Below are 21,723 nucleotides of genomic sequence, written 5' to 3' on the forward strand. Positions count from 1 at the left end.
ATAGTGCTCATGCAACTATGCCCTCACCCGTCGTATAGTGCACCCTGCCTTAGGGCTGTAAGGCCTGCTAGAGGGGTGACTTACCTATGCCACAGGCAGTGGGTTGTGGACATGGCACTCTGGGGGGAGTGCCATGTCGACTTAGTAATTTTCTCCCCACCAGCATACACAAGCTGTGAGGCAGTGTGCATGTGCTGAATGAGGGGTCCCCAGGGTGGCATAATACATGCTGCAGCCCTTAGATACCTTCCCTGCCACAGGGACCGTGGTACCAGGGGTACCAGTTACAAGGGACTTACCTGTGTGCCAGGGCTGTGCCAATTGTGGGAACAAAAGTACAGTTTAGGGAAAGAACACTGGTGCTGGGGCCTGGTTAGCAGGACCCCAGCACACTTTCAATTATAACTAGCATCAACAAAAGGCAAAATGTTGAGCCACCCTCAAGGACAGTAGCCATTGTCTACTGCCCTCCCAGACATAAACACACCCCTAAATTCAGTATTTAGGGGCTCCCCAGACGCCAGTAAATCAGATTCCTGCAACCTGAAGAAAGAAGAGGGACTGCTGACCTACAAGCCTGCACAGAAGGAGGAAGACGACAACTGATTTAGCCCCAGCCCTACCGGCCTGTCTCCAACTTTGAAAACCTGCTCCAGCGACGCATCCGACAGGGACCAGTAACCTCTGAAGCCTCAGTGGACTGCCCTGGACTACAGGACCAAGAAACTCCTGTGAACAGCGGCCCTGTTCAAAACCAGCTACTTCTCTGCAACAAAGAAGCAACTTTCAAAGACTGCACGTTTCTCGCCAGAAGCGTGAGACTTCACACTCTGCACCCGACGCATAACAGCTTATTGCTATTTTTACAAAGACTGTATGTGATATTGCTTTCACTCAATGTTCCTAAAGTATCTAAGTGAAGTACCTCACATTTAAAGTATTAACTCTAAATCTTGAACATTTGGTTCTTAAAATAAACTAAGAAAATATATTTTTCAATATTAAAACCTATTGGCCTGGAGTAAGTCTGAGTGTGTGTTCCTCATTTATTGCCTGTGTGTGTACAACAAATGCTTAACACTACTCTCTGATAAGCCTACTGCTCGACCACACTATCACAGAATAAAGCATTAGAATTATCTACTTTTGCCACTATCTTACCTCTAAGGGGAACCCTTGGACTCTGTGCACACTATTTCCTACTTTGAAATAGTATATACAGAGCCAGCTTCCTACAAACAGCCATTTAGAAACATATCCAGAGAAAAAATAACTTTACCACAAACACCCGGGAAGCATGAAATAACATCACTCACTCAGGTAACAGATGTCCATAAGAAGTCCTCTGCCTCTTTCTTCGCTGCTCAAGCAGCCTCAGATGAGTGCCCTTTGTACAATATTTTGTGCAAATTGCCTGCTGTTACTGTGTTTTTACAGAGTTTCATGTGTCATTAACCTGTTTCTTTGTGTTTGAGTCGCAGGACCGCAATTCGTCCTCTTTACGCAGCCTAGGTAGTTTTCCAGTGTGCTCTGGGCTCTTTCTTTTCTCACGACTTGCATCTTTCAATCAAGAAAGCAAGATTGAAGTTGCATGCCGCTGCATCCTCTGGGGGAATTCTGGCCCACCTACCTGGGGACAGGCGCTCCTTTGTGATGGGTCGGTAATACTCACTGTGCCATTTCAACGAGGGCCTTGGGGTCTATATTCTATCTATATGATGCCCCATCAGGCCTGTGTTTGTTTGAGTGGCTGTGTACGCCTACAGGTGGGACTCGGTCCCAGGCAGTTACCATTCAGATCTATTGGGTGTTGTGTCCCAGGGCCTGGGCAGTCGCGGCTCGTGGGGATTCCTGGGGGCGGGGCGACGAGCAGGGTGGAAGGAGGAGGTTATGGGGGTCGCATAATAATTAAAAATACATAAATTATTTTTTAAAACTTACCTCAGCTGCGCTGCTCTTCGCTCCTCTGAAGGCTGCAGGCACAGGCTCCCAGCCTGCCCTGTGCCCAATCCTGACGCTGCTTTGGCTGGGAGTGCACTGGCTGGGTGCTCCCAGGCAGACTGGGAGCCTGTGCAGGCTCTGAAAACAGCCTACTGCAGAGACGGACGGCTAAACATACATGCGCAGTGAGGGGAGTGCACAGTGCATTCCCCTCTACTTGTCACCCCGAGGCCCCACCCCTTTCACAAGGAAGGGATGATAAACACCGTTTATTATCTCTTCCTTGTGAAAGGATTTGCAGCGGTTGCTGCTGCTGGGGGCGGGGGTGACGCTCCTCCGCCCATATGGAGGAGCCGCTCCTCGGCCTGGTTCATACAAATTGGGATGCCCAGTCTCCCAGTACCAACAGGTCAGCTGAGTGACCCCGGTTTCCCTGAGAAACCGATTATGTCATGCGCTCGGCTGCCCAGTCATCCCTGTCCATAGGTGGAGATGAGGCACTGCTAGTTGGCCGGAGCAAAACCTAGATTGGAGCGACAGGCGTCACCTGCAGTGGGTCAGACTCAGTCTCCCACGCTGCGGGCAATTCTGCCGCTTAGAATCCAGTAGTCTCATTAGAATAATGAGAGCCTACGTGACAATCCCTTCATTAAGGAGTTAAAGAAGTACATGGCAACTCACCTCTCTAGACAAGGCTCAGGCCTCAATTAAGAGGATTTTCACACCTACGTTTTTCCAAGAGGCTGGCTATGGCAGGTGCTGCTTGGCCAGCTGCTTCTCCTCTCAACTCCCCCCATCGATTTGGCACCATCTTCCCCTCGAGACGCCAGAGGTCCCATTGAAGAGGAGGATCCAGGGGTCATGCAGTCCAAGGTTCCTCTAACAGAAAGTCCACTCTTCCCATCAAAAAGAAGGGGGCCATCTGGCGAATTTTTTCCACTCCTTGTTAGAGATCACATTGGACGCATGGGTCCAGCAAATGGTGTTGGGGTTCCAAATAGAATTCTGTGGATTCCCACACCAAGTGAAACGCCCTCAGCGTGTATGCTGATAGATGTGGAGGTGTCAGCCCTCCTGGACAAGCAAAGTCCAATGCCCAACCGTGTTCCATCTCAACAGTTGAATCAGCAACCTATTTCTTGTCAACAAGAGCGATGGCAGGCAACGCCCGATTATCAACCTACAGGGGTTCAACGAGTGATTGGTGTAGTGTCACTTAAAGTGGGAGGGAATACATCTCTTCAGGGATGTCTTACGGCCCTAGGACTAGATGGCATGCCTGGGTCTGAAAGACGCATATCTGAGGGTGCCTATTTTTCCTCTGCATCAGCGGTTCCTACAGTTTGTTTGGCATTTACAGGCCTTCAAATTCACCACACTCCTTGTCTTCCTCGAGGTGTTTCATGAAGATCCTCAAGCCTGTGGTGGAGAACCTACAGGTTTGTCTGGTAATCTTTCTCTCATCTTCCATCCAAACAATCTTTCAGGGAACATTATCAGGTGCTGCAGCACCTACAAGTGCACCACCTCCGCAAGGGATGACCTACACTCAGCTGGTTCCCCTGTCAGATTAAGCAAAGGAAGAAATAATTTGGTAGCTTTTCCATATGGAAGCATGGAACAGCAGACCTATTTTTGGTTCAACCCGAAACTAATCTTCAAATCTGACACCAGCAAGCTAGGCTGGAGTGCCCGTTGTGTAGAACTATCAAACAGGTGGAAAATGGTCCAAATACAAACAAAGATTACACATCAATTGCTTTGAACTCCTCACCGGATCATTTTTAGTTTGATGCTGGACCAGGGACAGAGTTCAATCCTGTGTTCTTTTGAAAATGGCCAACATCTCTGGAGTCCGGTATGTTAAGGGGTACAAGGTCCAAAGCCCTCTCAGATATGGCTCAGACCTTCACGGCGGAATGCCTTCCCAGGCAGGCGAATCAAGTAGCGGATTGGCACTCTTATGATTTCCCAGTCATGTGCTTGTGGAGGCTGGAAAAGCCAGGTATTCACTAGGATCTCAAACAGATGTGGTCTGTTTTCGGTGGACCTGTTTTCCTCATGTTTGGATCATTAATGGACAAGTTCTTCAACAGGAGACCAGATCTGTTGGCAGCAGCAATCAATGCATTTCTTCAGGATTGGATCAGGGAGAGGGGCTATGCTTTTCGCCCGTTCTCTATGATACAAGGGTGTTGGCCCTGGTGAGGAGACAACAAGGGGATGTGGTCATGGTGATAATGCTGTGGAGAAAATGTGGTTTCCAGTTCTGATGGAATTTTCTTGAGATTCTCCAATCATTCAGTCCCTGTCTCCAACTCTTCACCTGGATTCAGCCCAGTCCCCACATCGGATGGTCCTGGACAGCTTGTTACACCTCATAGCATGGCGGATTACATGGAACACTGGAAAAAACGAGGGCTTTTGAGACACACTTAGGTCCTCCTCTCTTAGGCCCAGGCAGAAAGTATGGTCAAGAGGTATAAGTCAGCCTGGGCAAGATGGATGAGTTCGTGCCTGCAACGGTGTGTGAATCCCATGGTCTTAGACAGTTCAGGTTCTCAATTTGTTGTCCAGCCTGGCAGTGGATGGGATGGCTTACAGGTTTGTAAACTCCTTCCATTCAGCTATCTCAGCGAGGCATTCATGGTGCACCGATGGGGGAACACTCCTTTGTGAGAAGGCTACTTTGAGGGATTTGTCCCTCGCTGCCCCTGGAACCCATGAACTCTGCTCTCTAGGATGTTAACCAGGTCCTTAATCTCTTTTTAAATCCCGACAACCCAACAGGTTGTCATGTAAGGAGCTTTCGGCAGAATTGATCATGCTTTTGTGCCTGTTGTCCCGCAGGAGGGTGTCAGACGTGCAAGCTTTCGACATTACAAGTACAGTATTTCCAATGGATTGGGTCGCCTTCACAATGACTAGATGTACTTAATCCAATTCCAGGATAATCTTGAATCCGACCTTAGCCAACTCTCCTTAATGGTGTGTAGTAAAATGTTTGAAGGCATATGAAAACATGATGGAGTATGTACGTCCTCCGGGGCAACATCATCTCCTCATTGCATTACGTAAACTGTACCAAGTGGTCTCCTCTCCCACTATAGCCTGTTGGGTGAGATGGGTGATGCAGGAGGCCGGCAATGACACAAACAGTTTTGGGGCACATTCAACTAGGCGGACAATGGCACGGAAGGCATTCTCCTTAGGTGCCTGTCCAGAAGATATCATTAATGTAGTGGATTGGCCCTCTGACTCAATGTTCAAGAGGTTTTACTTCAAGCCGGTAGTGGATATTATTCAGTTGGTGGGGAACAAGCTTTAAACTAGCGTAATCTTCGTGTCCCGTTCTGAAACAGAATATGAAATTTCCTGGATTTTGTAACGGAAAGATTAAATTCTATTAAGGAGACAGAGGCAAGGATTATCCCACCTGATGAGGTACCTCTGAGTTCCATCCCATTACCAGTAAGTACATTGTTTTTGGTATTAAGGTGAGGAAACTGCTTGTTGCCTTATGTTATTTCTTGAGTTTTGACAAGGTGTGGATGCTTTATACCATGTCCTAGTTCATATGATGTAAATGTATCCATCTTGCTAGTGTGTGACTCACAGATGTGTTCATTTTAGAAGTTAGATTTTGACTCTCTTCCTCAATAGGGTGCCAGGGTTCCAAACAGCAATAAAGACATTTTCCAGGGAATGATTTGTGCACACAAAGAGGGTACATATAAAGAGGCAGAGGTCTTCATATGGACATTTTTTACCTGATTGGATGATGTTATGTTCATACTTTCCAGCTGTTATCTGGGAAAGTTAGTTTTCTGTGATAAGTTTTTAAATGGCTGCTGTTTGGAAAAATGTACTTTATAGAATTGAACTTTGTTAAAGAAAGCTAGAAAATGTTATATTATGCTGAACAGAGTGGCAGATGACGGGCCTGCTCTGAGAATCAACATTTATGACATCTATGTTTCCATTTGTTTTAACAAATGTTTAAAGTTACTTGTTAAAGATGGATGTATTCATTTCATCTTCTTTAACACTGGGGTTTTGTTCACATTAATTTAGTATTACTTACATGCAATATGTTGTTCTTCAGCATGCTCTTTTTTAATCCACCATGTACCAGCACTCCCTTGTCCAAGACAACACTCTACTCTAATCATCCCCAATTTGCCATCACATGATCAAGTCCTGTTTTTTTTTTTTTTAACAACCAAAGAATGTGTGTTTTTGTTGAAATCCACTCACTTTTTTTTAAATGGTTACCATTTATAATTTGAAACTTTATGAATCAATGTGCCTATTTTTTGCTGACTGCTATTTGTCTTATGAAATTTGCAGGTGACCTTGGCTTTGTCCACTCAGAAGATCTTCTTGACAAAATTATATGTTTTCAATTTAGCTAAGAAGAGGGTCACACAAAAATAATGAGGAACACAGTTATCATCCATGATGTTCATGTCATCTCTTTGATTTACTTTATATTTTCTCTCCCTTCTGTCAATTCAAAATTCTTTCTCTGACCTGATCCATTTCATCAACAATATACGGATAATATGCAGAGTATGCCTTCAAGTCTTAAATGTAGCTGCTCAAGGTGTGTGCTTTAGAGGGACAAATAATTTAGCCAGTTCATTACATTTAGAGGCCAATCAATATGTTTCTTTGCCTGCTTCCAATATTCCTAGTCTGTTGTGTGATACTGAAATCTACAGTGCCCATTGAACTTTTGAAATTAAACACTTGCAATCTTTACAAATTATATTCACCTGAATAAGTCAAAGAAAAACAAAACAAATATAAAGTACTCTGTCACATTAGGGTCTGAAAAAAACAGTTTCAGCAACCTACAGAAAACCTTAAAGCTAGCATATACCACTCAAAGAACTAACATTGAAATGAGGAATACCCAACCTTTTAATTTAATAAAGTGTAGCCTGACATTGTTCATTAAGTCCTACGAATAATGCTTGCTAGGTGTTTGATCTATGATATTCAGCAGGCACTGCTCCAAACCCTACAAAATGATGATTTTTAGGATCTGTCTTAAAGTGGCTTACCACATAAAGTGAGCTGCAAAGATTTGTATTTTGAGCCATAACACTCTCAATATTTGCCAACAAATAGATCATGCTGTAAGCTAACAAAGTATCTTTAAATGAAAACAAGTTTGAAAGCCAATGTAAGAAGCTGGGTTATTGATTGAGAGGGGTAAGTACCCAACTCAAGTAGTAATTACAATACTTGTCAGGGTGAACAACTAAAGTCACTAAAATAATTGAGCTCAACCCCATGATAGCTATGGCACAAAGCGACAGGCTTAACTTGGAGCCAATGTGTAAAGTATTTAGTAAGTACTAAAACTGTAATAAAGTCAAAATACAAAACAATAAAAATCCCAAAAGGAAGTAGAAAAATAGAGTAAAATTTATTAAACCACTTAACACCAAAATGACAAAAGTCCAATGAGGGGAACCGGAGATTAAAATATTTAACACTGTAAGCAGGAATGGCATCAAGAAGCACAAATTTCGAATGATAGTCAATGGTCACGGTAGAACATGACCCATGAGCAATTTGATGCTGATGCAATGGAGTGCAGGTTAAGTATACTATCAAGATTCATCTTGGTCCAAGATTTTATCTTCTGACTTTAGCCCTTTAATTCACACATCACCAAACAAGTACACTCCTAAAGCCCCCTAGGATGTCAGGGGAAGCACTTAAGAGACTACAGGGTGGCAGAACAGAAGGATCGTCCAATTTGGGTTCATTTGCCACTGATGGGCAGCTGGGCAGTTGCATGAAAAAGCCTCTTGTAGCTTGTGTGTTACTGTAGCTTTAACAGGAGGTTAGCCTTATGACCCTTGAAGTCCACTTTGTTCCCTTGGGTAGAAGGAGAGCAGGTAGTGTCCTGAAGGGCTCATCTCAGATCTCAGACAGCAGGTTAGGTCCTATGCTGATCTTCCACAGGTCCTGGAGTGTTCTAGTGCCTGGTGGTGCCACTTTTATGCTTCACACACGTTACTGGGTGTTAATGACCCCTGGGGATGCCGTAACCAATGGGGCAAAAGTGTCCGGGGCTAACTCTACCCACTTAGAACATTTTCATGATGACCAAAGTCTTCAGCCACACTAAACTTCGCCTCTTAGGGCTAGAGCTGTGCATATGGAGTGTACTATGGAAATCGAGTTTTAAGCAGTCCATGTACCCCCCAAGGAAATCAGTGACAGAAGTCTGGTAGAACAAAATTGAGCTTTCAGCAATCAGACAATGGATACACAAAAACTGTTTTGCCATTCTGTTTCCTCCTTTGTATGCACTTAAATATTATATCTAAGCTCAGCAGACCCAACAGTCTGTGACATTGTAATGTAAAAAAGCGAGACCAACTGTGATTGGGGCCTGAACAGATGGAGTGTGGGAGAGCAAAAGAATAGCCATGTCTAAGTATCAATCAACATTGCCTATGACAGGGGATACTTATTTCAAGTATGCCCCAAGTGTCATGTGCAATACCACAGCAAACATGTCGAGCAGGTCTTCAGTCAAGTTGGACCTGATACTGTGATGTCAACAAGATGCCCATTGTGATGGAGCCCAATTTGGCTGGTGAAGGGGAGGCTATGAGGAGAGGCAAGGACACAAGAAGGGTGCATGCCTGGGTGTTAGCTATATCTACTTGCAGGGGTAGGCCTCGTAGACGTTAATCAAGTCCTTGGACCCAGTCTACAAGCCATCCCGACAAGGGCATAGCAAAAACTCCCCCACAACCAAGGTCTTTTATCCCAGTCCAGGGAAGAAGTTCACACCTCATTTATGCATACTGAAATGCTAATTATGGGCTTGCAGAGTTGGGAGAAGAGTTGAGAGAACAAATGCAGATTTAGATTCCATGGACTTCAAGCAAGGCAAAGTTAACTTTTTAAAGTCTTCTTTCCAAAATATTTATTACGAATGTGACTTTTCCAGTAAATTGGGCTTGGAATAAATATTTCAAAAAGTCCACAAATTAAATGAATAGCTGTTTCCTAGATGGAGATAACAGTGGCTAAAGTTAATATTACATTCTAACACTTTTCTATGGAACAGTCATCCCAGCTACAATGAAAATAGTTTTAGGGCATTTTCACTGTAAAGACATGTTTAACATTCACATTTGGTATATCCTACTATTAGATACCATAACCCTGCCTTGTGAGCAATAAAACCTACTTATGGGTGACCTAGTAATACTTATAAGTAAGGTGTAAGCCTGTCAAAAAGGGATTATTTTGACAGGTCATATTCCAGTTTTATAACTGTACAGGCTGGCAACAATGGTAGACCTGGAGACATGCTTTACAGGGCCACCGCAGTGGATCGTACAATGAGTGCTGCCATCCACTGGTAGATTTTACCCTGGGTCCACTTGGTACCATAAACTAGAGACTTAGAGGAAAATGAAATAAACCAAACCTGTTTAAAGGGGGAGAATGGGCACTTGGTTTGCAAGAGGTAAAGTGCACAGAGTTCTAAGGCCAACACAAACAGTCAAGGCAAAAATCTTGGGGGGACTACCATGCAAAAAGATGGTCATTTCCAACATCTGGCTTTATCTTTTTGGTTCTATACCATTCAAGTCAATCTCTTATTGACTGCTGTGCAACCTCTGTGAAATGAGGTTAGTGAGCTAGGTCTATCTCCTGAATTATCCACTAAATTCCATATCAGTTCATGTAGGTATGGTGATCAGAGGGGACCAATGTTAGGACTGTCCCAACTTTGCTCGCCTTTAGGAAAGGCACACCTCTTTAAAGAACATTACATCATGATGAAGTAACATCCCACCTCCACTCTCCAAACCTAGGTTCCTCTCAAATCACCCACTGATTATCTTTGCTTATTACACTAAACAGTGTTCAGCAAGCGTTAGGCTAGATTTTCACTATACAAATACAATATACGTACATACATGTTGTCATCAGTATCAGTTCCCATGCTCACACGTGTATCTGGATCGTAATCTAATCTTCCGTGCATTTTCATGTGCCAAAAAACAAAAGCAATGGTTTTCTTAAAAAAAAAAAGAAATCCTTGATCTTAAGTCCAATAAAGTTCCACATTGTATTTCAGAAGAATTGTGGCATATAGGCTAAATTAGGAAAAACTCCAGCTGTTAGGCTAATATATAACTTTAAAACAGATATGACCCAAAAGGAGAAAACAAATACTCAAATAACTAGATTATCTGACATACAAAAGGTAAAGGATGCACAGGGAAAGAGAAGTAAAAGTGAAGAAACATAACTATTCACATCTTACCTTCACATCCATAGATTGCAAGCACTCTATGAGCAGCTGGACAAAGGGATCTAACATTTCCAAAATTTCTTCATCTGAGGAGTTGATTTTGGATTTCTTGAGGCTCATGTGAAGCAGCTGGAAAAATTGAAACATGAGCTTTTCACACTTCAAAACGGCATCGATCAAATTGGTTATATCAGATATGCGAAGAAAGATGGATTAGCTCTGTGTGGCTGGTGAAGGTAAAAATACTTAGAGAGGGAACTAAAATTAAAGGAACCCTTCCATCACTGTGTTGTTTGTTGCAGTAAAAATATAGAAAGCAAACAGGATTGTCCCCACTGAGGCAGAGTCAAGACTGATTTGCATATGGTCTCGGTATGTAATAACACAGTAATCATAACCAATAGAATGTAATGTTCCTCAGAGTAATTGGCAGAAGCTGAGTTAATTTAAGCACCGCATTCGTCACAGTTTTGGTTTTCTTAGACTTTCTCCAAAGTCAGCACTGATCAGATACAGTTCTTAAACACTGAAATGTGCAAACAAGACAACAACTCTCCTTTCATGGAAATTCTAGTGCTAGGACAATCTGCTAACAAGAGCAAAAATCTCAAACAGTAAGTAGAACCCTGAAACGATTAGGCACACAAAATAGTGAAAGAATCAGAGGCACACTAAAAGATACAAGAAAATGTTTTTTAACAATGAATGGAACCAGGCCTTAACTCCCATCCTTACACACATCATATTAAAACATTCTTCAGACAGGAAACAGTGCCTACGGTGATTTGTCCTACCCTCAATCAATAATTGGCAAATGGAACCAATTATGAACCATCATTCACCCCCTATTCTTGCAAACAAATAGAAAAAACTGAAAGAAAATAGAGTGAAGTCACAATTCAAAACCACAACATTTACAGAAGGGTGAAGTTTTAGAATATAAGTACTAGAGGTGTTCAAGAAGCTTCATGGAATTCATTGGTGAATTTGCAAGAATAACCAATGTTCACGGACCAAGAACATTGCTAGACATGTCTGACATCAGCTATATGGATCAGGTGTTGTTTAAAATTTGGCTCTTACACCCCGGGTCCTGGCTTGGAACTGGTATTCACTCTCTGACAGACTAGCCTAAAAAAGTCTAAAATCAGATTTAGCCTTCATGATGCCCTGCAAGACTCAAACCTATCCTCCAGCTGAATTCAAACCCCCAAAACCCCTACCCCCACGCCAAAGGTCATTGTTCAGAGCCATGGATTATTATTTTAAAATATGTATAACCCTAGATTTGGCAAACACCAATAATTCCTAAATTACATAATAGAACACCTTTTCCAGATGCATAGTTAGAGGCTATCAATCAGACTTAGCTTAAAAGCAGACAAACTGCAGGCCCTAATAGTCCTACTCTGTCTTGCCAAAGGTCACTGCACCCAGCCACTCAATGTTCACCATCCCAGAAACCAGTAGAAAATCCATCAACAATGCCATATGCACAGCACTGCTTTTCAAGTCAACACTAAAGTTTTACCCACAAATTAACTCAATCTGCAAAACTCCAACATAAATCCTTCCCACTGAATTCCTCTTACAAAAGATTAGAACATTTTGCTATTTATGTGTTTTAGTACATCTCACTGTTCACCAATTACCTGCCCTTTGGGTGCTTCAAGTAGCAGATTTAGGGCCTGATTTAAAACAAAGGTGACAGATATCTCATCTGCTGAAATCTGAATCCCATTATGTCGTATGGGATTTAGATTTTGGCAGAGAGGATATCCATCAATGTTGTGATGGAGTACGCGGTTCGCCGAGTTCGAAATCAGGCCCTTAGACCTGCAGTTGTGGGTTTACCAACAGATAGCTTCTGTTGTGGGTGGTCAGTCAACCATGCCCTTCCTGAGTATAAGCAGTGCTGTGCATATGGCATTGTTGATGGATTTTCTACTGGTTTCTGGGATGGTGAACATTGAGTGGCTGGGTGCAGTGACCTTTGGCAAGACAGAGTAGGACTATTGGAAGAGCATTATCCTGTGAAAAAAAAAACCTGAAAGAAGCAGAAATGCTTACATCTCACTCTGTTGCGCAGTGGAGGGTGTGGTGCAACCTAAAGACCAACTTCCAAGCAAGGAACCTCAAAGAACAGGAATGTAACTTATTTGGGAATCTCAAAAACATTGAAACAATTTCAAAACAATGCTTCATCTGCTCTAAAATACACATTGAGGTGGGCCCTAAGTATCACTTCATATGCCAGTGTCAGGGCCTTTCACTTCTAATAAAACAAAATGAAGTATCAGCACCGTTAATGCCTGTGGTGGGCCCTCAGATTTACTGTGGAGACAGCCTCAAAATCTGACTAATGAATTGCCCTAGTGGATCAAGACATCCATAACAACAGGAGGTAATTAATAAACTGACATTATTAATTTCTCACATTCAAGGCGTGTAGGTCTCATATTAATAGTCTGGAGTATAACATTTGCACTTCGCTCTTGTAAGTTATCCACCAGAGGCCATGTCAATTGGGGCACAGGGATCAGCAGTAGCCTATCAGCTTACCAGAGATGCCTGGCCCTAATGGAGACAATCATTTTCTGCAGAAGGGCAACTGGATGAGGGCCAGAGTTGATCTGCAGCATCCAATATTAACAGCAGGCATTTCTCAATGATCCCATAAGGGGAAATTCCAGCATATCAAAGACAGGGCAGTACAAATAGATTAATCTCCGGAACTCCCTAGAGCTGAAATATCTGCCACCTTTCACAAACGTTCTGACTTGTAAGACAAAAACAGCCTGCTGTTGAGATCTAACATTGTAGTCTACTTCTTCAACACCTAAGTTGCTAGCATAGCAACTTCTTTGTCTATGACATAGTACAACATCTCCATTGTCTGTATGCAAAGCAGTTTTGATCGCACTTCCACCTGGTGGTTCACTTAAACCACAGTTATGGTACTGGGATCAGGACCTGAACCCATGTGCCTTGCAAGGGCACTCACAAATTACAAAATATAATAAGCTCTTCCACATGGGAACTATAAGATACTGAATGTAAGATCCTGAAGGTGAACTTTACAGCCATGCAGAGATGAATGCAGGACACCATCTGCTGCCACCACGGTGGTTCAACGACTTGCTACTTTTTCTAAAAACATCGCTCAGATGTTGGCTGGTAGTTCCTACGGGCGGAAGGCCTTCTTGCTGGCAGGTGTCTAGAAATCTATGTGGTACGTATATATTTATCTGGTATTTGTGCAGTGTGACCACAGCCAAAGGCAGCTGAACAATGTAGAAGGTAAAAGGCAAATGAACATTTAACTAGGCAACTAGCAATAGAAGCAGCTGGTTTTTGCACAGTTAATACATTGTGATATAGCGCTCTTTAAAGAGGTGCATCTTCAACCCTCTCCTAAAATGAAACAGTGCTGGAGCTGTCCTGATGGATACAAGAACCTTATTGTAGATCTCTGGTTCAAATATGGAAATGGCCTGCTGCCTTACATTTTTCTTTTTTACGCTTCTTAGTCTACAATCTGCTGGTAACCTGACTGCGGAAGTGGCGTGAACCAGCAGAGATGGTGAGCTTGTTTGCAAGCAAACTGGCAGAGCAGTTGTGCACTGCAGCCCGACTTTGCCATTGAAAGCAATGACAAAGCCCCCACTTTCCTGGGACGTGTGTGTAAGTCACCCCTCTGACATGCCTACCGAGCCCTAAAGGCAGGGTGCAACATATGACAGAGCAGGACAAGTAGTTTACTTGTCCTGACAGTAAAACATGCAAAACAACTGTTTCTACTGTGGAAATACCCGATCAGGGTTACACACTAACCCCTCAGCTGTGCCAACTCTTGAACAGTGTGACTAAAGTAGCCACTTCAAGGTATCAAACTACTTGTTACACCAAGCCCGACTTGTATCTCAAGTCAAAATTGATGTAGCTTGTTGCAGTATGTAGCTTTAGCAAATTTGCCACTGTTGAATTTAAATCTCCTGGGCCTTCCTGGGTACACATGGAGCCTGCTCCACAAGACAGCTTTCTGCCCTTCTGGAGAGCCATGAAAACCACTCACAGGAAGGAGAACAATGAGGGATTGCAGGCCGGGGAGATTTTGCCGCCCTCCTGCAGGAAGCCACTTGGTTGTTAGCCCCAAAAGGCAGACTTCAAAAGTGAAGTTGCCTTTGAGGGGCAAGAGTGCAACACCAGGGGAAAGGGCTACCCCAATGTTGAGGCACACCGGCTGACACAGGAGCATGTAAGCCTGATGTAGCCACACCCCTGAGGTGGGCTAAGGAAGTCTGAACACCAAGAGAGGGGTCTTGTCATTTTGGGAGTGGGAAGAATGGTGCGTCCTGTGATAACGAGCAGGAAGTGGTTACCAGGTGTGAGGAAACCTGGTAGCCCATTGGCTACCAACCGCATCCTACCCTAATCCTACCCTAAGGGCGGTTTCCGAGCATAAAAGGGGCATCCCTGGCACCCACATATCAAATCTTGACCAATTTAGAAGAAGGATTGCCCTGCTGCAACGAAGGACCAGCAAAGAGAGATTGCACCAACGAAGGCTGCACCTCGTGGCTAGTGAATAGAGGGACTGTGTCTGCAGTGTCCTGCTTAGGAGGGAGGTGTCTCCAGAGCCCAGTCAAGCCAAGAGAACTCCAAGGGTCAGCTTACTGGCCTCCTGTTTGCAGCACAGGGACACAGAACTGAATTTGTCTGCTGGGACAACTTGGTAACCCCAAAGTCTTAAAGCTGCTACTACCCCCGTCATCAGCACCAAGGACCAAGACTCTGCAGAATTGCTGAGCCCAGGAGTGCTGTCAGAGAGTTGCTGGGATCCTAAGAAAGGAAGTTGTTGACCCAGGAAGGATCAGCCTGTGACCGTGACAATGGGCGACCGGTAGTCTAGTGGCGACTGGACTTCAGCCAGACAGGACTTCGTAGGAGGTCGAACCTGCAACCAGGGCCCCCTCAAAATCTTTGTGGACTGAGGAATCCATGCCCGAATAACTCCATCAACTGCATCGCATCCACAGCATCCTCAGAGCATCTTCAGCATCCTTCATGCCTTTCATCAGGACAACTCCATAGGAATCCATTCCAAAGTGGATAAATGGCTTGGAACTGCTGAAGGATTGATTATTCTGTGAAGGTAGCTTTTTGGGGACCTTGCCGGTCCCCCTGACTAGCTCTCTGTCGGCGCTGGAATTCCCAAGTACTTCTAACCAACAGTATTGACACTTACCTAAGTTTTCTTTGAAAAAGTTTTTAAGTGTCCAATTTGTTGACTTTTCCAAAACTTGTTCGCTATTGAGTGACATAGGTTTGATTTATTACTGCTTGTAAAATCTATATCCGTGGAACCATCCGGGGGACCTTTTTCATTCTAATGTTTAAACCAGTGGTTCCCAAACTGTGCGCCATGGCGCCCAGGTGCGCCATCTAAACAAGACAGGGGCGCCATGAGCTGCATCATTACCGATGGCAGTGAGCTAATTCTGCAGCTGCATTTTAGAACTTAGATAATCCCCTCCATTAAAAAAAGTCAGAAGCCGTTTTCCTTGTTTAGAGTGCACAGCTCGTGATTGTGGAATTTCTAGTGAGAAATTGAAATACAGCAAGGAAGGGCCTTGAAGTTTAATCCTCAAACACCTTCTAGTGGTAGTAATTATAGTACACACTAGTTCTATTCACAAAAACCTGCAGGCTCAAGTTTACTAAGATTTCACACAATGTGATGAAACTTCATATTTTGCTGTGCATTGTTGCATTAAAGAGAAAACAGAGTGCAGCACCATATATGCAAAACTTTGCATGCTGCTGGTGTCACTCCCTGATCTAGCAAACAAATAGGCTGCTTTGTGCGACGCACAGTCAAACACCATAGTGCAGAGGAGAGCATATGCTGTCTAGCATAGGATTAGTACTGGAGACATTCCCCTCAGTACAGATTTCTAAGCATAGTTTATATTGTTTCTGACTTAACCAATTATATATTTTTTTTAATTAAACAACTGTTATATTTTTATGTTGTTACATCTATGATTACAATACCTTCATTGGCTTTATCCCAATTATTTTCAGCGTGAAAAATGTAAGTGCTCTTGAGGCCCGGCTCACATCCCCCCACCAGCCCCCCAAAAACAATAGCATAATGGGGAGCCGTGGCCAATAGGTCAAGGGAGGCGCGGGTCAAAAAAGTTTGGGAACCACTGGTCTAAACGCTTATAAAAATAGTCTATTTTTCTAAACTGGAGACGGATTTCTTCAGTGCCATGTCAATTTCTTCTTCAATTATTTTGGTGCTGTTTAAATGCTTAGCACTTGTTCATCTGTGTAAGCATTGCTGCTCACTGTCACAGCTACCCAGCATAAAGCCGAAGGTTTTACAGACTAAACCTACTGGACCTAAAGAGGGTGGTAATTGTATCACACGGTGAGCTCACACAAGCACAACATATAAAACACACCATTTCCTCACAACTGTGCTGCTGAAATACTGTTAAATCAAATTAGGCACCCTGTTTGTGAATCTGGGGCTTAGGGCACTTCTTTAAAGGTCATCATTTTGAGTTTCTTCTTCTTGAGTAACCTGCAGAAATCATAAGATTGTACCTGGGCAGTTCTTCGTCTATCAGGGGCAATAGGTAGTCCCCGTAGTACCCAGAACAATTTCCCTTCCCTCTATCAGAGGAAAGGAATAGCTCTACTGCTTCCTTGGTCAAGAGCACAATCTCTTTCATCAAGATGTTTCTGTGGGAGAAGCGGAATTGGCTGGGGGGAAGTGGTGGTTGATGGAGGCCTCTTAAAGAAGGGGAGAACACAGAATAAAGACACAATCTTTAGGACCACCTGGTTCGAAGATATTCCCTGTCACCTCTGAAGGAAGGTAACAACAGTCACCACAGCAGTGGGATCTTATTTGCAGAATACGGCAAGTACTCAGAGACCTTTTGCAATTGTTAGGATGAACCAAAATGAAGAAGACTGGTGGTACCGCTACCAGCACACCTGTCATTGTAGGGATCAAAAAGCTTTTTATGAGGAATATGTTGCTTTGCCACTTTCGTCTCTTACACTGGTGATCGTCCCTTTGAATTTGTGATATTGCCGTAGAAAGAATTTAGCATGAAGCCAAATCCAGCAACCTGGGAGCTGCACGGCTCAGTTTGAACCGTTCTAGGGACTCAGCTGGTTTGGTACCAAAAAGGTGTTAGACATCAAATTTTATATTGAGCACTATGTGGATGTCAACAAAGAACTCTCAGTAAAAGATCCCAAAAAATTGGAAAATATTGAAGAAATCTGGAACCAGCATCTGTGGAGTGAAAAACGAACTGTTGTTCCTGATACTGACCCGCTTACATCTGGCGCTAGTAACTCAACACTGCTGTAAAAAAAAATCTAGATTCCATTCGGCACCTGAAAAGGTTTTTTTTGTAAGGAACCTACAGAAGCAAGTATCCATTAAATACAAAAAACAAAGAAAGGAATGTTTGGATGTTTTGTGTCTGCCCTGTCAATTCCACAAGCATTACGACATTTTAGGTACATACAGTGGAGTGAGAAATCAATCAAACAGCCAAAAAAACAAAACCATTTTTAGAAATACAGAATACTACTCACCCGGAGTCCAGACTCAACTAAGATGTACATATTCGTTCTGCTGCTAACAGGGGCTTTTTGACCCCCTCTGACTGGAGCAGGGGGAATGAACAGGCAGCTCTGTGGTCGCAGACGTGGGTCTGGAGGAAGGTGAGCTGACTTTTGACTTCTAAAAATATGAATTGAAAAAGAAATGATTTATGTCAATTGACATACAAAACGTCAAACAATATGAGTTTTTTTCCACTCTGAGCTGGTACTTTTTAAATATGAGATGCTGCTGTACCAGCAGGTCCAGGGGAAAGAAGACCAAACCAGAGCCAGATTTACCATTCGATGGAATAAGGTTTTGTGAAATGGATCTATACTATTAACTAGAGGGAGTTTAAGAGTTAGGAAAGGGGTGCTTTAACAATTGTGTATACAATATCACGTGAAAAACAGAGGATGCCTGCCCAGGTAAGATGACTTTTGTGTGATTGAAGTTTCTTAATGTAAGGTGCTATCGGGTACAATAAAGACAAGAACCAATTAATTACCTTTGGTAACGCTCCTTGTGATGGCTATTCAAAACTCTTTTTGGGTGGTCACCACCAGTTTTTCATTTCTTTGGTACTCAACTGCTGGTAATTCTGAACACTAACACTGCAACACTGCTATCCCGTGTCCAGTGCATGTTGTTTGGCCATTAAAAATGGAAACTGGCTACAAACTGCATTTGGCATATTGTGTGTGTTGTTCAAACGAAATGGAAACTTACCTGTAGGAGTTGTTTTGAGCCTGAAGAGATTTCTGGATTATCAAAAAAAACAACACAGGAGGGGCAAGAAAAATGGGATATTCGGAGAATAACTCCTGGTCCCGTGTGTAAGGTTCCCAATAGATAAGAAATCAAAAAAGGTTACACACGGTTCCACCTAATGCTAAAGGGTTTCTTTCAAGGAAATAGTTCAGCGAGTCATTGAAAGGCGAACTTTATCGAAGCAAAAGCCCTCACTCACCATCCGGTGACATGCTTCATCATAGGGCCAGCTCCTCGTCAGGCCGGCACTGCAATGCCTGACGGGCCCCACAGGGGGGCTCTTTGCCGGAGATCTTTTTTAGAAAACTCGTTTCTGGCCGGTTGAGAAAAGGAATAAAGTGAAGGATTGGTAAATAGGAAAAAAAAAATTAAAAAATATCTAGAGGTAGAATCTAATAATTTTAATGCTCATGACTCAACCTCTGACAAGATTAAAATCAAATAAAGTTGGGAATTGGTGGAGTAATGACCACAATTACCATGAAAGCCAGGTAGGTATAAACCTCAAAAGACAGAGTACACAGGATCCCCTGTGTCACTCTATATGATTGGTCAACATGTTTCTCGCTTGTTATCAAGGAATTACCTTATGCGATTCGTCAGGACCCAATAATATACCTAATCCTTTGAATTGCGAAGTTTATCACATATAAAAGTCAAAAACCTAAGGAAATATAAAAAGCAGAGAACCTCAATTAGCATTAAACACAAAACAATATATATACTGTGCAACCCCAAGATTGAAGTGCAAATTCACTCTAGTGCCAAGTGGTATATGAGTGACTAGGAAAAAATAATAATAAATAAGAGTGCACAAGCCAATTTAGGAATGTAAATATTCACAATAGCTTACCCTCCAAAAATTAATGGTAGGGCCACATCGGGGAAGTCCAGGCTAGAAAAGTCAATTCTGATCTATACATATATAAATAGATAAGGGGACATAAGATATCATTAGCGTGACTCTCATAACACTAATTAGAATAATTCAATTGAGAGCCCATGATGTCATAATAGATCATAGAGCCTGCAAAGGAAAAAAAACTAATTATGATATGGCCATGAGTTAATAGGTGAATGCGCAGTCAAAGGTATGTCAAGACTCTTGCGAAGAAATGCCACCACGGGACCCAGCACGTGTGTTAAAATTATTGAAAAAGAAGATACGTGTCTAGAGATTACACGTGTATCCCTGTACTGCCGAAATGGCAGGGGCATCCATTTCTTACGTGTCGCTCTAGGAATAGCTATACACTCGGGGTAGAGAGACTAATACGGGTCAGGACAGCAAGGTGCATCAAATCGAAGGCGCGCGTTATTATTGGCAAAGATATGCCGAAATACAGGGAACGCGCATGAACATCAAGTCGTTCTTAAATGTGTAAGCGTGCGAGGGCTGAGGAATAGGAATTAATCCCAGAGCCCAGCGTCACGCGTGACTCCGTAGGTAGCTGAATAAATAAAGCGGGCAATAGCAACGCTGAGGCCGCAGTAATGCGTCGAATCAAAAACATACATAGTGGACCTGTTAGTTGCTTACTTTAAAATATGGATGGGCATCGTATAAATGAAAGCGCAAATCACATACGGCAATGATGTGCCGAAATCAATAAAGCGCGCACGGACACCGAGTCAATCCTAAAAGTGTCAGCGTGCGCGAGCCGAGGAAAGGGATTAGCCTCAGAGCTCAGCGTCACGAATAACTACATAAATATGTAAGTTGCTGGGTAAACAAAAAAAGGGCAGTAGCGAAGTTGAGGTCGCGGTGATGCCGTCAAATCAAACACATACCCAGTGAACCTGTAAGACGACACTTACTTTCAGTATGTATGGGCATTGCCAGTAAACCTGCGTCTGGATCTGCAACCCGGGATCACAAAGTTTCTGTAACCATGGAGTTTATAAGCAGACACTGGGAGTAGTGGAAAGTGAAAAGGGACTGGTCTGGAGCTATGGGAAGGAACAATGGCAGCCATTATGGCATCCAAAAACATGTAAATCGAGAGCTAAAAGTGTCGGCCATTTTAGAGTATGTCAAGCACCAGGAAAACTGATCTAGGCTCTCCAGTAAGAGTTCAAGAAAATTTGTTTGAAATAAAAAGAAGAAAAGGAAACATGTCAATATATATATATTTTGGAATATGTATATATATAATCGCGGGCAATATCACAGGTAAGCATGGGAAAGAGAAATTCAGTATGATCAAGAAGGGTCTCCCACGTAATTGAGCATATCCTATTCAATTCAAGGTAAGGTTAGGATATAGAAAAGAAGGGTTTTAGTGAATGAAGTTAACCCATTGAATATCATCGTTTAGGCCAACTATGTGTGTCTTAAGTCTAAAGACCCACCGTTGTTCCTTTTCGAAAAGTTTCTTTGTGATATCAATGTTGTCTCTCATAGTTTCCAAAACAAACCATTTGATATCGTTTGGGGTGTGCTGTTTTTCGATAAAGTGGTTGGTCAATTTTGTGGACGATCTCTTGCACCTAATGGTGCTCCGGTGTTCATTAATACGGATCTTAACCATTCTTGTCGTCATGCCAATGTATTTTAGATCACATGGACAAGTGATCATGTAAATGCAGTTCTTAGTCCGACAATTGGTATGAGATCTTAATTGCCAAGTTTTTTGTTCCCCTATGTCCACTTCTTGGATGTTACGAGTCAGGGGGCACACATTGCAAGAGCCACAGGGATAATGTCCTTTAACTCTAAGCCATTGACTCGGTCCCAGGTGGTCAGGGGGCCGAACTACTGTGGGTCTAGTGTGAACCACCAAATCTTTGATGTTAGGCGTTCTTTTGAAGGCAAATAGAGGACGTTCTAGTGTAGCACCTGCACTGGTGAGAATGGGCCAGAGCCTACGGACAATACCCTTTATTCGATTACTGAGAGGAGTGAATGTGGTAACACAAGTTAATCTGTTCTGTTGTGACCGGGTGTTGTTAATCAATAGCGTGTCTCTGGGGATATTGCCAGCCCTCTTTTTTGCTCGTCGAATATTCAATGGGGGATAGTCCCGGTCATTCAGTTTACGACATAGAGTGTCGGCTTGTGTATGAAAGT

The 21,723-nt window shown here is 43.0% G+C and overlaps 1 protein-coding gene across 1 annotated transcript in view; it reads right to left on the reverse strand.

The window, feature by feature from the left end:
* The window catches only part of UTP20 (UTP20 small subunit processome component), a 966,235-nt gene that overhangs the window by 203,474 nt on the left and 741,038 nt on the right, over positions 1 to 21,723 (reverse strand). Inside the window, exons 47-48 of the mRNA XM_069229033.1 lie at positions 17,873 to 18,020; positions 10,256 to 10,372 (exon numbers count right to left, since the gene is read on the reverse strand). Of these exons, the coding sequence (XP_069085134.1) occupies positions 10,256 to 10,372; positions 17,873 to 18,020 (265 nt within the window). The remainder of the gene's footprint in view (positions 1 to 10,255; positions 10,373 to 17,872; positions 18,021 to 21,723) is intronic.

The sequence above is a fragment of the Pleurodeles waltl genome, chromosome 4_1 (assembly GCF_031143425.1).
Source record: "Pleurodeles waltl isolate 20211129_DDA chromosome 4_1, aPleWal1.hap1.20221129, whole genome shotgun sequence".
Lineage (NCBI taxonomy): Eukaryota > Metazoa > Chordata > Amphibia > Caudata > Salamandridae > Pleurodeles > Pleurodeles waltl.